General features: G+C 47.3%; 1 protein-coding gene across 1 annotated transcript in view; it reads right to left on the bottom strand.

Moving 5' to 3' along the window:
- Positions 1 to 13,439, bottom strand: part of ADGRB1 (adhesion G protein-coupled receptor B1) — an 88,380-nt gene that overhangs the window by 32,082 nt on the left and 42,859 nt on the right. The window contains exons 6-7 of the mRNA XM_061994925.1: positions 8,566 to 8,632; positions 3,973 to 4,058 (exon numbers count right to left, since the gene is read on the bottom strand). Of these exons, the coding sequence (XP_061850909.1) occupies positions 3,973 to 4,058; positions 8,566 to 8,632 (153 nt within the window). The remainder of the gene's footprint in view (positions 1 to 3,972; positions 4,059 to 8,565; positions 8,633 to 13,439) is intronic.

Below are 13,439 nucleotides of genomic sequence, written 5' to 3'. Positions count from 1 at the left end.
TCAAGTGGCTATTGATTGGTCTTTTAATTAGTTACAGCGACAAAAGCCATTACTCCCTTCCAGAAAAATGGTTAAGGTATCCCCAGAGAAGCTTTCATCCTTCAGACACAGAGAAAATTAGCTCCTGTGTCAACAGATATGTATCTTCCAGGAAGGATGGGTCTAAATCCAAGGAGGACAATGGCTGAACCAAAGATAAAGTGGGTCTTGAGAGGCATTAAGTGCAGGACCCTTAAAAAAGGACAGCTTATCCCCAGTTCCATAAGCCACAAAGAACAGATAAGCAGAGAGACAGAGAGCGGCAGAGATAGGAAGCAAAAAGAAAGCAGATTGATTTGAGGAATTGGATGGAAAACTATACCAGAAAAAACATGGATGACACAAAGAGCTGGCCAAAAAGGCCACTATAACACACAACTGTAAGTGCTGTTGGGTGTATTTGTGCAGAAGGCTGTAGGCAGTAGGCACAGGTGTGGGTATGCTTATATTCTATTGTGTTCTTGTCCAGGGCATGAGGTTGGTTGTGAATACAATGACCTTCCATTGCAGGTTTGCATCGGTGCCTGTATGTATGAAAGGGCAGCTAATGAAATAGTCACAGCGAATAATGCATTCATTTCATTTGCCTTTTTTTTGCCCCCTGCTTCCTAAACACCCACAAACAGTTCCTGGATTCATCTGGTGTGTTCACTGGAGCCTAGACTTTGCTCCCTCTCCTCTACAACGCACAGCCCAAAGAGCAGAAGCGCTGCTTCTACCAAGAAACATTCCCAGATGAAGGGCAGTCCAAATCTGCTCTTATTTAATGCAGTTATTATCTTCCCAACTGCTTTCTTCTTCATGCACTGACAATCCAGCTCTGCTACACCCCATCAGGACAGTTGCACAGAGAATATTTCACCACACAATGGATTGGGGCAAACTTCCTCAAGTCCTCTCTCTAATTGATGGCGAGATAAAAGGAGTAAAGGTCCTCTAAGGGGCAAGTTGGAACAACTAAACAAGGCTCCCGTCTCTCTCCAGTAGTTACAGAGGAAGCTGAAGGAGATTAAACTCAGCAGGCTAAAATTAGCCTTTGTGAATATACCCTACAGTCTCATTCTTCTTCCCTGCCTGTGTGAGCACACAAATGCTTCTGGAATAAATGATAGCAGAATAAATCTAAAATTCATTTTAAAGTCTCCTGCCTCTGACTTCAAACATTCCTTTTTAGGAGCATTCTTGCCAACAGAGCTCAAACACTGTCAGTGATGCTGGGTATGAATGGAGATCGTTCTGATGGTGGGAGACACTTTTCCTCCCACGGTTGCCTCCCGTGCCCAGACAGGAGTTGGGGGCAGTTGTGTGCATTCCTCCGGCTCTTTAGGTAATCATCCCCCAACTCTCTACAGCCTGGTTTTGTGATAGATCTATAAAGTCACTGCAGTTAGAAAGTCAATGTTTTCTGACAGATGTGACAACAGGAATCACAACAATTTCCCCTGCTGAGTTTAGGGCAAAACCTAACCTATCTCAGGTACTACTTCAGAGGAACTGTTAGCTCTGTCTTGTTTGTGCCAGCTGATCTGTGGTACATGTGCTGGGCTCCTCTTAAGTGTTCAACAAGCCTTTCCTTTCTTTCTTTCCCCTCTTTTTTGGTTCTGTTTTTATTCCCTTTGGTTTAGTTTTTGCAACACTGAACCATACTTCTTGCCTCTGCTAAAGGAAACGCAACGTTTCTTTACACCATCTCCTCAGATCCAAACCATCTCCAAGGCCATTACTCGTTCTGATTAGCTTCAGATCTCCCTTCCAACACGGTTCCCAAGCCCAGGCCAGAAGCGGCTAGCTAAAGGGAAGGAGCACCAGAGCTCTCCAAGGTGCTTCTGAACTCTCAGCGGGTGCACTTGGAAAGGAGAACAAAATCACCGAGCACAGAGAAGGCTTAAAAGTGCTGCACACACACACACGGACACGAAAGAGGGGGAGGGGGGGAGGGGGAAAAAGAGAAAAGAAAGAAACAAACAAAGAACATCAGGAAAAAAAAATGACTTTCTGTCGTTGTTTTTGCTTTGTTGGTTCTGTTTCCAGAGTACAAGCACGAATGTGATCAATAACCAGGTGCTGTGGGTTAAATAAGGTCGTTCTGTAGGCGGTTGGGGTTGGAGAGGGAGAGACTGAGGGACAGTAACTCACTGCACTGCTAATCCAATAAACCATTCATTTCAGTGCTGACTTTCACGTGCAGTTATCTTGCTCCAGATTCAGCCTGGGGTTCAGCTATTTCCTTGAGTCCTCTCTTTGCAAAGAAGGCATCAGCCAGAATAAAGCACTCACTTGTTAGCAGCTTTAAGCCATGCACTGGGGTCACTTCCCTGTGTACCTCTTCAACCCTAGGAACAACCTCTGTTCCATCCAAATGTGCTTAAGCCTCCTCTTATTAGCACGAGCACGACACTGCTCAGGCATTGAGATTCCTTCTTTGCTGCCCTGAGGGAAGCTCACAGCTTGACCATGTCAACACTGGTGAAAAAAACCCCATGAACCTTAACAGGTTCCTGTGTTTCTCCCCTGGCTGGATAAGAGCTTGCTTCCACTCTCAGTTTTATTGCCATCACTCAATTAAAAGCCACTTCCACCAGAACTACTCAATAGAGCAGTGACAGGAATATTGAGCCTTGTCTGTACTTTCTGTCTCTAACCTCTGAGACCCAATTTTAGCAACCAAAGCTTCTGGAGCACCACAGTGGGTAAAGCACTTTATCCTCTCTTTGAAGCCTGGGAGTGCAGCAAACAAGGGGACAAGTACCCACAGGGTATATCCTGTATCTTCTCCACCAGCCTCCTGAGGTTTTAGGCTCTGCTTGTAGCCATGCTGCAAAAGCACCAGGACACCTCTTGCTCTCTCTGTCTCTTTGTAAACAACTTCTCCCTTCAGGAACACAAGCATCATGCACAGTGATAAATCAAATGCCACCAGCAGACAAGTGAGAGCACACAACCCTGTCCTTCCAGCAGCAGGTAAGGAGACAGTTTTTGCTGACTGCAACAGCAAGCCAAGGACAACAAGGGAAAATAACATCCTAATAGCAGCAGCCAGGCTGCCCTGTGCATTTGATTTGACTCAGAGTGTCAGTGTGCCATTCCTGTCCTTTGCTTGGAGCATGGCATAGCTCAGGGATAAAGCCTGCTCAGGCTACAGTCTCGTTTCTACAAACAAAGATGAAAGAAGGGGTCTCATCCTGCTGGAGCCAATGACAAAATCACCATTGTCAACAGAGTTTGGAAGCAACCCACACTGCCCCAGCCAACCCCTTGTGAGACTGGGGTGATGACAACTGTGGACTGAGCTCTTCAATGTCTGTTGCAAAGAAAACCAGGTAACACAAGCCCCAGGCCTCAGGGTGGTGTCTGTGCAGAAGACACAGAACCTCAGGAGGCATCAGAAGTTTTTCTTGCAGAAGAGCTATCTTTACTCACCACTCTTCTTCTCTATGCATCCATCCAGCTACTGATCTGTTCCCTGCCACACCTCCAAAGACCCTTTCTTTAAGAGCATTGCATACCTTTGCTGGCTCTCAACAGCCTGTCAGCCATTAGACACAGCTCACCCCACTTAGCAATGATGAGTCCCCTCTCTGATCCACCTGTTCTCTCTATGAGTCAGTGAGAAGAGTGGTTTTCTCTCCCTGACATTGAGAGGACACACCAAGCTGGACTGAAGCCATCTGAACAAAGAGACGAACTTCTAACCCTCCTCCATAGTAACACAGTGCTGCATCTTGGATCTTTTGTCTCTGCTGCACTGAAAGACAAGGCAGAGAGATTAAACCAATTCCTTTTGGTTTTGCTTTCATTTTGGTTGAATCTGCTTTTTCTTGTTGCTTGCTCCTCCAACCTCTCTTTGTGTTCCTTGCCTGGTTATTGATCACAAGCTTGAGTGGGTTTCTTTTACCCTTTCATTCTTTACTTAGATGTATTGATAAGGCATACCCTGCCCGTTCCTTCAGTTTCTTATCTGTTATTCCATCTTTGGATACAAGTTTGTTAAAAACCAGAATGCCAATAACCATGTTCACCTGTCGAAAGAGAAACAACACACAGTTTTTGTTCTCAGGTGGGTTAGGTCAAGCTTAGTAGCATAGAAGGAAAGAAAAAGATCAAACCCACCCAACATTTGGCAAGTTAAAGTCTTTGCCATTTCTCCAGGAGCCAGGTAGCACAGTCACACTTCTGCAGGCCACCATCCCTTCTATCCCCTGCCCACCCCGTCCCACCTCCCCTGGCCATGCATCTGTGAGTTCAGGAGAGCAGAATGCAGCTGGCAGCAGGTTGGAGAGGTCTCCATGAACCAGGACAAGACTGTGCTCAGGACTGTTTGAAGCCCAATGCATTCTTGAGGTCCAGAAAGACAAACCCCAAGCACAAGAACAATTTTTCAGGGTAATATAAATACAGGGCAGAGCAGTGGGTTGACACTGGTCACATTTAAAAGTGCCTTCTGGAGCCTGTGCTACCAAAACAGTGGCATTAGGAGCAAGGGGCAGGGTGATGCAGATAGCTTGTAGTGATTTCCTGGTGAACTAGCATGGCTGCTCTCAAAATAAGATGTGGAGGGGAACTGGAGCAAGTAGAAACAACAGCTCCTATGGTGGAACATCTTAGGAGATAGTGCAGATGGCACACCACATAGATCAGCCATCTAGTCTCTTCCAAAACACATCAGTGGGCAGGACAACTACATGCAACCCTTCAGCCTGCTTTGTTAAAGTGAGAGTAAGGATGTCTGCATCAAGGAGGTGCAGATATTCACTGTGAAACTGCTGAACACAGCTGAGGTCTTGCAAAGTGACCTGAAACTCTTCCCTCTGCCTTTCTGACTGCATTCACTGCTGCCAGCTGCATCTGTCTGACACACCTCGTCAGCCTCTGAGTGTGAACACGTCAGTGACACATGAGCACCTCTCTCTCTGTGAAAGTACAGCAGGGATGGTGGAAAAAAGTGACACTCTCCTGATTTTGCTGTCAGTGAAACCTCTGGTGTTGGTAGAATGATGTTCTAGACAACCTTTAGCATGTGGGGCTTGCAAGGAAGTGTTTAGGGCCAAATTGAGAGGTGTGCAACGTTACATGTTAGCTGAGAGCCTTGGTGAGTTCAATGAATCCTTGAAAGATTGTCCTAAGAGACACCTAGTACAAGACCTAGCCCAAAGGATGTCTGCTCACACCAAGCCTCCATCTAATTGCCTAAACCATCCTCAAGAATGAGTTTGGATTGCTGGTTTCAGCAGGACACGACCCAGCTCACTGGTGTTGGGCGTCCACAGCTGGGAATAAATGGAAGAGCTCACAGACAGCAGTTCTTTCCTTTTGCATCAGCTGCTGGGTCAGTGGACAACTTTCCACAGCTGTGAATCCATTTCTAGAGCTCACCATGGTATTGTTTTAGGGCAAGCCAGATGCAGTAACTCAGCCAAGGATCAGCAGGAAATCAAATCCTAGTTGTGCCCTTGGAAGGGAGAAGAGCACTTTCAATTCCCTGATGCTTCTTCACTGTGCTGGAAGCTGGTGAGTGCAAGGGAGACTCTTCTTTAAGGGCCAGCAAAGCAGTAGGAAAGATGGGGTTGAAGTGCAGAAGGCTGGATGGCTCCTGGGGCTGGCCACAACATAGCGTGTACCCTCATTCATATGGAGCAGCAGAGATGACAAAGTGCAGCTCTGAAACTGCAGCTCTGCAGTTGTTTTGCTAGATAAAAGCTATTTTATCCAGTACATTGATCATCCTGATCCTGGCTCTGTTTCTTTACAAAGTCAGGGATATAACAGGGACATGCACATAAACATAGACACTTTTAATAAGAGTGGTGTAGCTTCACTTCCTTATCTCTGGGATGCTGTGAACAAGCAAAGACACAAGTCTGAGATCCAGCCCTAGAGATAACCACTGCCTGATGACTGATGACTCTCTGTCCTGACTTCCCCATGCCATGAGCCTTTCCTTGCAGCAACCCTTCAACCTTCACACAACTCTCAGCAGGCTGCTTCCCCTCAGCTAGGTGAGTAAAACTGCTTGCAACAGCTCTGCCTTTCAGGTTGCTGGGATTTCTGAGACCAAAGGTCAAACCTTTGCTGCTGTTCAGTGTTGGTGGACTGTCTGCAAGCTGCAAATACTGCTGATGTTGCATCTTCAGAGTTGTATTTTGAGTAAAGATATCCTCCAAGATAAAGGGTCTTTTCCAAATGGGGAGAATAATGAGGGAGGATGTGCAGGAAGAAGGTTACTACAGGTAACAGAAAAAACATGTCACTGGGAGAACTGCAGTGCAGAGATGCTTGAATAAGCAAGAGGACACAAGTCTAGCCTGGCCAGGGCTAAGGCAGAGGTAGCAAGGCCAGCTGTAGCCAAGTCAGCTGTGTGTATAGTCACTTGGGCATCTATATATCATATTCATTAGAGTTCTGGGTGAGAAAGAACTCAGGTACAAGTCAAGTCCATCCTTGCACCACAGCAGCTGGATTGTCTCTGGAGGAAACCTGTCCTGAGAGTAGCACAGCTCCATTTCCCCTGTACAGATCTGCAAGAGCCTCACTGTCCTTATGTTGAGCCAGCTGGAGTGATCCATCACTGATATGGTCACCCTGAAACCAGGACACAGAGAACACACAGTGGGCAGTGCACCCCTGGGAACTGTGTGGTCAACTTCTGGCTCTGTAAAAGTCACAGTGTGATTTTGGGCAGCTTATTGAGCTGCTTTTTTTCCAGGTTTTCTCACATATGAAAAAGCTGTTAGTGCTGCTGCTTCTTCTCCTTCCCTAAGCTCCTCAGTATCTATCCCAACTCAGGGAGCATTCATTTCTCACTTTAGCCAGCAATGAGTCAGGCAAGTCTAAACTAAACATGTAGGTTCTCTCTCCAGGTACTGAACAGAGACAGACACCCCCAGAGATGATTCACCACTTCCTAACATCACTTGGATGAACCACCATTTGCAGGTGTTGACCTCTCTGTAGGAACATCTCCAGCTTCCATGTGAAAACTGAGAATGGAAGCAGGCTCATGTGTTTTTCTCACACTTTACCAATGCTAAGGAAAGCCAAGGGATTGCTTCCCTTGTTGTTGGCACAACAAAAGCAAGATGGCTTAAGGAAGCAGATTGACTCTTCCTTCCCTGAGCAATACCAAAGCTCCCTCCTAATCACTGCTGTCTATTGAACACTCAAGCCACTGAGTCACAGCTATCCTCTGTTATGTTGTTGGGGCAACAAGCTTGTTCATCTAAAAGCACTAAGCCACTTAATGCTCCTATCAATTATCCTGGCTGTAAAGAAGACGCTGACCCCCCACCAGCTACATAACTGAGGGAGATCTGTCAGGTGCCTGCAGACATGTAATGACTGGCTGGCATGAACATCTGCTTATCCCCACTCTTTTGCTGACTGCTATCAGAACAACTGTGTCCTGGCCCTTTGCTAAAGAAAGACCCTGACTGATACAAGCTTTGCTTTATTACACAGGAGGGGCAACTGCTGGCTGGTCTCTTTGTCATTGTGATGAAAGGATGGCACCAAAGTGGTTTGATGTGCAATGGCAGCTGTGAGAATTGAGGCAGCAAGAGCTTTTGTGTAGTTATTCTCCTGTGAGCCTGCTCTTGCTTCAGGGCAGTTAACCCCTCAGGCACTGCACAAAAGCAAAGCATAAAGCACCTGTGAGTGGCAACAAGCCAGTTCCTGTGAGACCTTCCAGGGTACTGGAGCCTTAGAGGACACACAGCTCCTCCACTGGATAAAACACTGGGCTGGAGAGAAACTGCAGACTGTCACTTACTTGTGAAGGCTCAAATGTGGCATTGAACACACCTGAAATTGCTGCAGGAGGGATTTCCTCAAGGATCAGCAGTTCTGAACTCTGATAGTCAAGATTTCTCATGGCCAGTGAGGTTTCAACAGCAGGGAAGCTTGAAGAAAGGTGTCATCTCTCGAGTGACACCTTCATCTCAAGCAGTAAGTGGCCAAGACTGACTTTGGTGTTGTGTTGGAGCCAAGAGGATGGTAGATCAAACTCCCACCATGCACGAGCTGCTGGGACAGAGTTTAGGAATCTTCACTTCAACCATGTCATGTCTTTGAACTAGAAGCAAAGGTGACATTTGTAGGGTCACAAAGAAGCCATTGACTCAAAGACCTCCATTTCACCTGCAGACAAGCTGCTCACATGCACTGGCCAACTGCAAGAGACCAGGACCAAATGCTGGCTCTGGAGGCACAGCTTGGTCTGAAAGCAAGCACTAACAGCACTTTCTGATGGAGTTAATGTCAGAATTTTCCACCATCATCCTGCACTTGCATCTAGATGGGATAAAACCAAAGTAAAAGCAATAACCAGGCGTCTAGGGGACATCAGAAAGGACAGAGGTGGAAGGCTGAGAGCCCACACTACTGGCTTCTAACATTTTGCTCTTCATTCCTGAAGGAGAAAGCTATCAAATCATGACTGGAAACAGAGAAGGGTGTTCTTGGGTTGAAAGAACAAGGAAAGTACTATACGATTAAGGGGGTAGAAAAAAGCTTTCAGCCAAACTTCAATACCAAAACAACAGCAGCTGCAGGTCCCACGAAGGCATAGAGGAGCCCTCCCTCTAAGGACAGCCAGCAGCTGGAAAAGGAAGAGAGAAAAGAAAGTTACCCAGTGGCCAGCATCACCCACAGTCACATGTTTGCTTCCTCCTTTTGTCTCCAGAGTTCATCTTGGGAGGTGAAACCTCATGGCAAAATAACCCCCCTCCAAGTGTCAGAGCTTACAGCAAGCAAGGTTTGTTTCCCATTTCTCCTGAGCTTGCACAAAGGCTCATTTGCCTGGGGATCTGCCTGCATGTGATGGCATGTGATTGGCAACAGGGTGCAAAATGAGTGAGAGTGCTCTGTTGCAGAGCAGGTCCTGGAAGCAGCTGCATCAGTTTGCTGGTAAAGTGATGCTCTTGTCCTACTCCCTCAGGCAAATGAGTAGAACTAATGTAAATTATCCCCTGCTCCTTTGCTAACCACTCTGCCTGGCAGGGCTCAGGTCCAGGAGCGTGATGCATTTCTTGTCCTGAATCCTCCTCTTGAGCTGGCTGCCATGGGGAAGGTGTACAACACAGCAACAAGGTGGGAATTCACAGCACTCCTTAAGGCGATGCTGTTAAGGAAAGGATTGTCTGGTGCCTCTTCTGGAAACCAGCTTGTTCCTTCTTCCTCACACCATGTAACCTGAGAAGAACTTCTTTCTGCACTCACCACATGTGGAATTTAGGCTCCTAAGCTGCCTGGTGCCTGCACAAACTAAGGGGGCTCTTCCAAGTGCTGATGTCTTCCCTACTGGTGCCTACCACAGAGCCAGTCATTCTTGATGACATTTCTAGGAAGCAGAGATCCAACCAGAAGGGTCCTGGATGAGGCATCTACATTCAGACAAATCACATCCTGTATTCCACTCAATGGCTTGACCAGACCTTTATCATCCAAGCAAGCAGTGCACATGAACCAGATGGAGATGAATTCCATCTCTCATGGAACATGAATGGTAGGGAAGGGACTTGTAGAGCTCATCTAGTCCAACCTATCCAGAGGGTTCCCACTGAGCTCCTACTGCACTATACATCCACATGCAGATCTCACTGCTCACACTGACAAACTTGCTGTTAAAAAACAAGCAAAGAGAGACAGGGGCAATCTCACCCCACTGCCATCCTCAGACCTGAGCATCACAGGGTGTCTCAAAAGCCAACAAGGACTTTGGATCCATTAATAAGGGGTAAATCGGAACACAAAAAGTTTCACTTAAGGAAAAACTTCTTTACTGTAAGGTGAGGGAGCCCTGGCCCAGGCTGCTGAGGCTGTGGAATCTCCTTCTCTGGAGGTTTCCAAACCCACATGGATGTGTTCCTGTGCCCCCTGATCAAGGGGAACCTGCTTTAGCAGGGGGGTTGGAGTGGATGAGCTCTAAAGGTCCCTTCCATCCCCCACCATTCAGGGATTCCTGGGCATGATCCTGGGCAGCCAACAATAGAGATCTCACCCTCAACCAGCCTGTGACTACGACAGTCATGAACAATTACAGAAGCAACAGAGCTGAAATTCCCATTTCTGTGGGGGATCTGGCAATTCAGAGCAGGGACACAGAAATCAGGCACTTCAGGGCAAGAGAGGATGCAAATATACACTGTGTCAGCAACCCCATGGAAAGCTTGCAAGCTTTGACACGGCAGCACCCTGGAGAAAATGTGCAGTGAAGTAATCCTGTTTCAGCAACAAACTACCATGCCTTACCCAAAGGGTAAGAGCAGGCAACCACAATGGAGTTAAGGACTTTCTCAAAGCTCTTAACCCAGCTAACCCTGCAGTAATTCAGTGATGTGCCTCTAACTCTCAGCAATATGGTTTCATTCTGCATCAGAAGCAAACTGATGCTGACTTGCAGAGTCTCAAAGCCTCGCTGGAAACATTCCAATTCAGTTGATCAGCCTCATATGGTTTTTGTACCAACTCTGAATTGCAAATAAAGAAAGAAATGTTAACTTTCTTCACCCCAAAACACAGAACATTTGGGAAAAGAGAGGGGAAAAAAAAGAGTATGTAAATTTGGACATGCTTTTCTCTGAGACCTGCATCTTGCTAATTCCTAAACCAGACCTGTAATGTGTTAATTGAATCAATTCTGATTTCTTCCTGATGGCAAGTTGCTCTGTCACAAACTGTCTGAGCAGCTGCAATAATAACATGAATCATCAGCTGGGGAGGGAGGGGATAAAAATGATGCTTTGGAGGTCTCCCTAAATGACAGAAGATAGCAGAGGGCTCTCAAATCCCAATCCTTGCTCAGACCTTTTTTCTTCAATGCTCCATTCTAACACTGAGACCCCTTTCTCCCAGGGTCTCTTCCAATCCAACAGCAAGGAACTGACAGCCCTGCACTCCAATTAGTGATGAAGACGTGGTGCAACGAGGGCTCCTGTTCCTCTCAGGTCCCTGGGAGCCCCTCTTCCCCTCTGAGCATCAGGCTTTCTGAGGGTGAGTTCACACATCACCAAGCACTGCTCCTTATCCCTTCTGACTGCCTGACCTCCCTGCCACTGTGTTTAATCAAAGCATTTCCAAGGCTGTCAGAGGTGGTGGCTGACAGCAAGGGAAGGGAAAGGCTGATGTGGTATCTGAGAAGGGGATCCAACAGCAAACTCAGGGCACAGGGAGCATTTTCATTTTCCCAAGGGGTTCCCTAATACTTGCCAAAGGATCTTTTGGTGGACCTCTTAAATAAAGTTGCCACTGGAAGGGAGGGAATGGTTTCACACTGCTCAGCAGCTCCACACTACTCTTTCTAAGCAGTGCTTCCCCCATTGACAGCAGCTCTCCTGCTCAATGCAAAAGGCTTCTTTGCCAAACATCTGATCCCTTCATCAATGTGCCACAGGGAAGATGTGAGGTGGGATGGCTTTTGCCTTGGTCCTGAGAAGAGCTGCCTTTCCCTGAGACCTCCTTGGCTTGGCAGTGTGAGGTGAGTGGTTGGACTCGATGATCTTAAAGGTCTTTTCCAACTGTTATGATTCTATCACTCTCTGGTTCTATGACTACAGAGTACAGCTCTGCCAGCAACAGGTCTCACCTCAACCCTGTGCAAAATGAAGTCTAACTAAGGCTCCAGCTGGGAATCAGGGCTGAACCACCAGTGGTAATTTAGAGATCAATACAGGAGCTGATGAAATACCTGAGGGTGACAGAAACCCTGATGCAACAACACACAAGGACCTCCAGAAACCTGCTGTGTCCTGGCAGAAAACTTGTTGTGGGCTCTCTTGTGAGGAAGGATATGAGTTCCCAGCTACCAGCAGCACAACTTCAATGATTGAGGTCAAGCTTTAGGAGGGTTTCTCAAGCTTTACTAGTCCAGAGTGAGTTCCCTGGAGTACCAGCTAAAAAGGAGAGTTATTATTCAGGTGTTCAGCCTAATACAAGGAGGTGAGTACTGGTGGGTCCTCTAGACCTCCATTATCTCCAAGGCTGTCTTTGAGACCAGAAGCATAGTTGTACCCTACCCCAAACAACTGCTAAATCTCCTTTAAACACTGTTCAGATAAGAAAAGGGAAATCCCCTTCTGTCTTCCTCCCTCTATTGTAGATGGAGAGTTCATAACCCTCCAAAAGAAGGGTCCTGAGCAATAAAGACCTCAGTGAATCACCACTCAGAAAACAATGGAGACACAGTCCAAATATTGCAGTACACATTCAGTTTTACATTTGAACCTGTCTCCTTTCTCATCTGACCACTTGATGGGCCAGCTTGGACAGCTAAAAGGTAAATATGAACTATGATCCACTTCCCCACACTTAGCATTGTCTCTGATCTCTATGCAGGGCTGCCAAGATGCTGAGGGGACTGAAGCATCTCTCTGACAAGGAAAGACTGTGAAACCTGAGGCTGCTCAGTCTGGAGAAGACAAAGCTGAAGAGTGATTCTGTCAACACCTAAAGGGTGAGTGTTGAGAGGATGAAGCCAGTCTTTGTTCTGTGGTGGCCAATGCCAGGACAAGGGATAATGGACATCAGCTGGAACATGGAAAGTGCCACTGGAACACAATGAAGTGTTTCTTTGGTGCTGAGGGGAGGGAGCCCTGGCCCAGGCTGCCCAGGGAGGGTGTGGAGGCTCCTTCTCAGGAGGTTTCCAACCCCAGCTGGACACATTCCTGTGGCCCCTGAGCCAGGGGAACCTGCTGGAGTAGGGAGATGGGCTGGAGGAGCTCTGGAGCTCCCTTCCAATCCCTATCATTCTGTGATTCTGTGATGTGCTCAGCATCATGGCTCATGAACCCAGCACACCATCCCCCTGGTACAACAGCATGCACCCATGTGTCCCTCACTGCATGGAGCCAGGGCAGGCACTGCTTAACCAGCACCCATGGGCACATCTGTGCTGCTTGGGGCAGAGATGCTAGCTTGAGTGTGTGCCTGCAAGTTAGCTCTGTTTAGCTCTGGCTCTTGGTAAAGCAAACAGCAGGAATTACAAGATGACAGCATTAGGAATGTCTGATGGGCTCTCTGTGGTTGAGAGGAGCTGTTGCTCGTCTCACAACTGTGTTGGGACTCACTGGCTTTGTACTGGGCTGCAGCATGGAATGGAAACAAAAGGAGGATCAAACTGGGTTCAAAGGGCCACTGCTATTTTGGTGACAACGACCCTGACAGCAGAGCTAGGAAATGGTGTCACTTGGGATGCAGCTTCTGCTGGTAGCACAGGATCCCCAGCCATTCCCCAAGCAGGCAGTAGCCTGTCCTCGGATGCAAAAAGCTGCAGAGGCTTTAGGGCTGAAAGCAGAGGATTAGTAGCAAAAGGAGGAGACCTGGTGTGGTTCAGCATCCCCTGGGAACGACAGAAAGTCAGTGTAGCCTGTTGGCTACCTCACTGCTGTGTCAATCTGAGAGCAGAGTCA

Source organism: Colius striatus, chromosome 4 (assembly GCF_028858725.1).
Source record: "Colius striatus isolate bColStr4 chromosome 4, bColStr4.1.hap1, whole genome shotgun sequence".
NCBI lineage: Eukaryota > Metazoa > Chordata > Aves > Coliiformes > Coliidae > Colius > Colius striatus.
The sequence above is the reverse complement of the archived record's forward strand: the minus strand, read 5'-3'. Positions and strand labels throughout refer to the sequence as shown.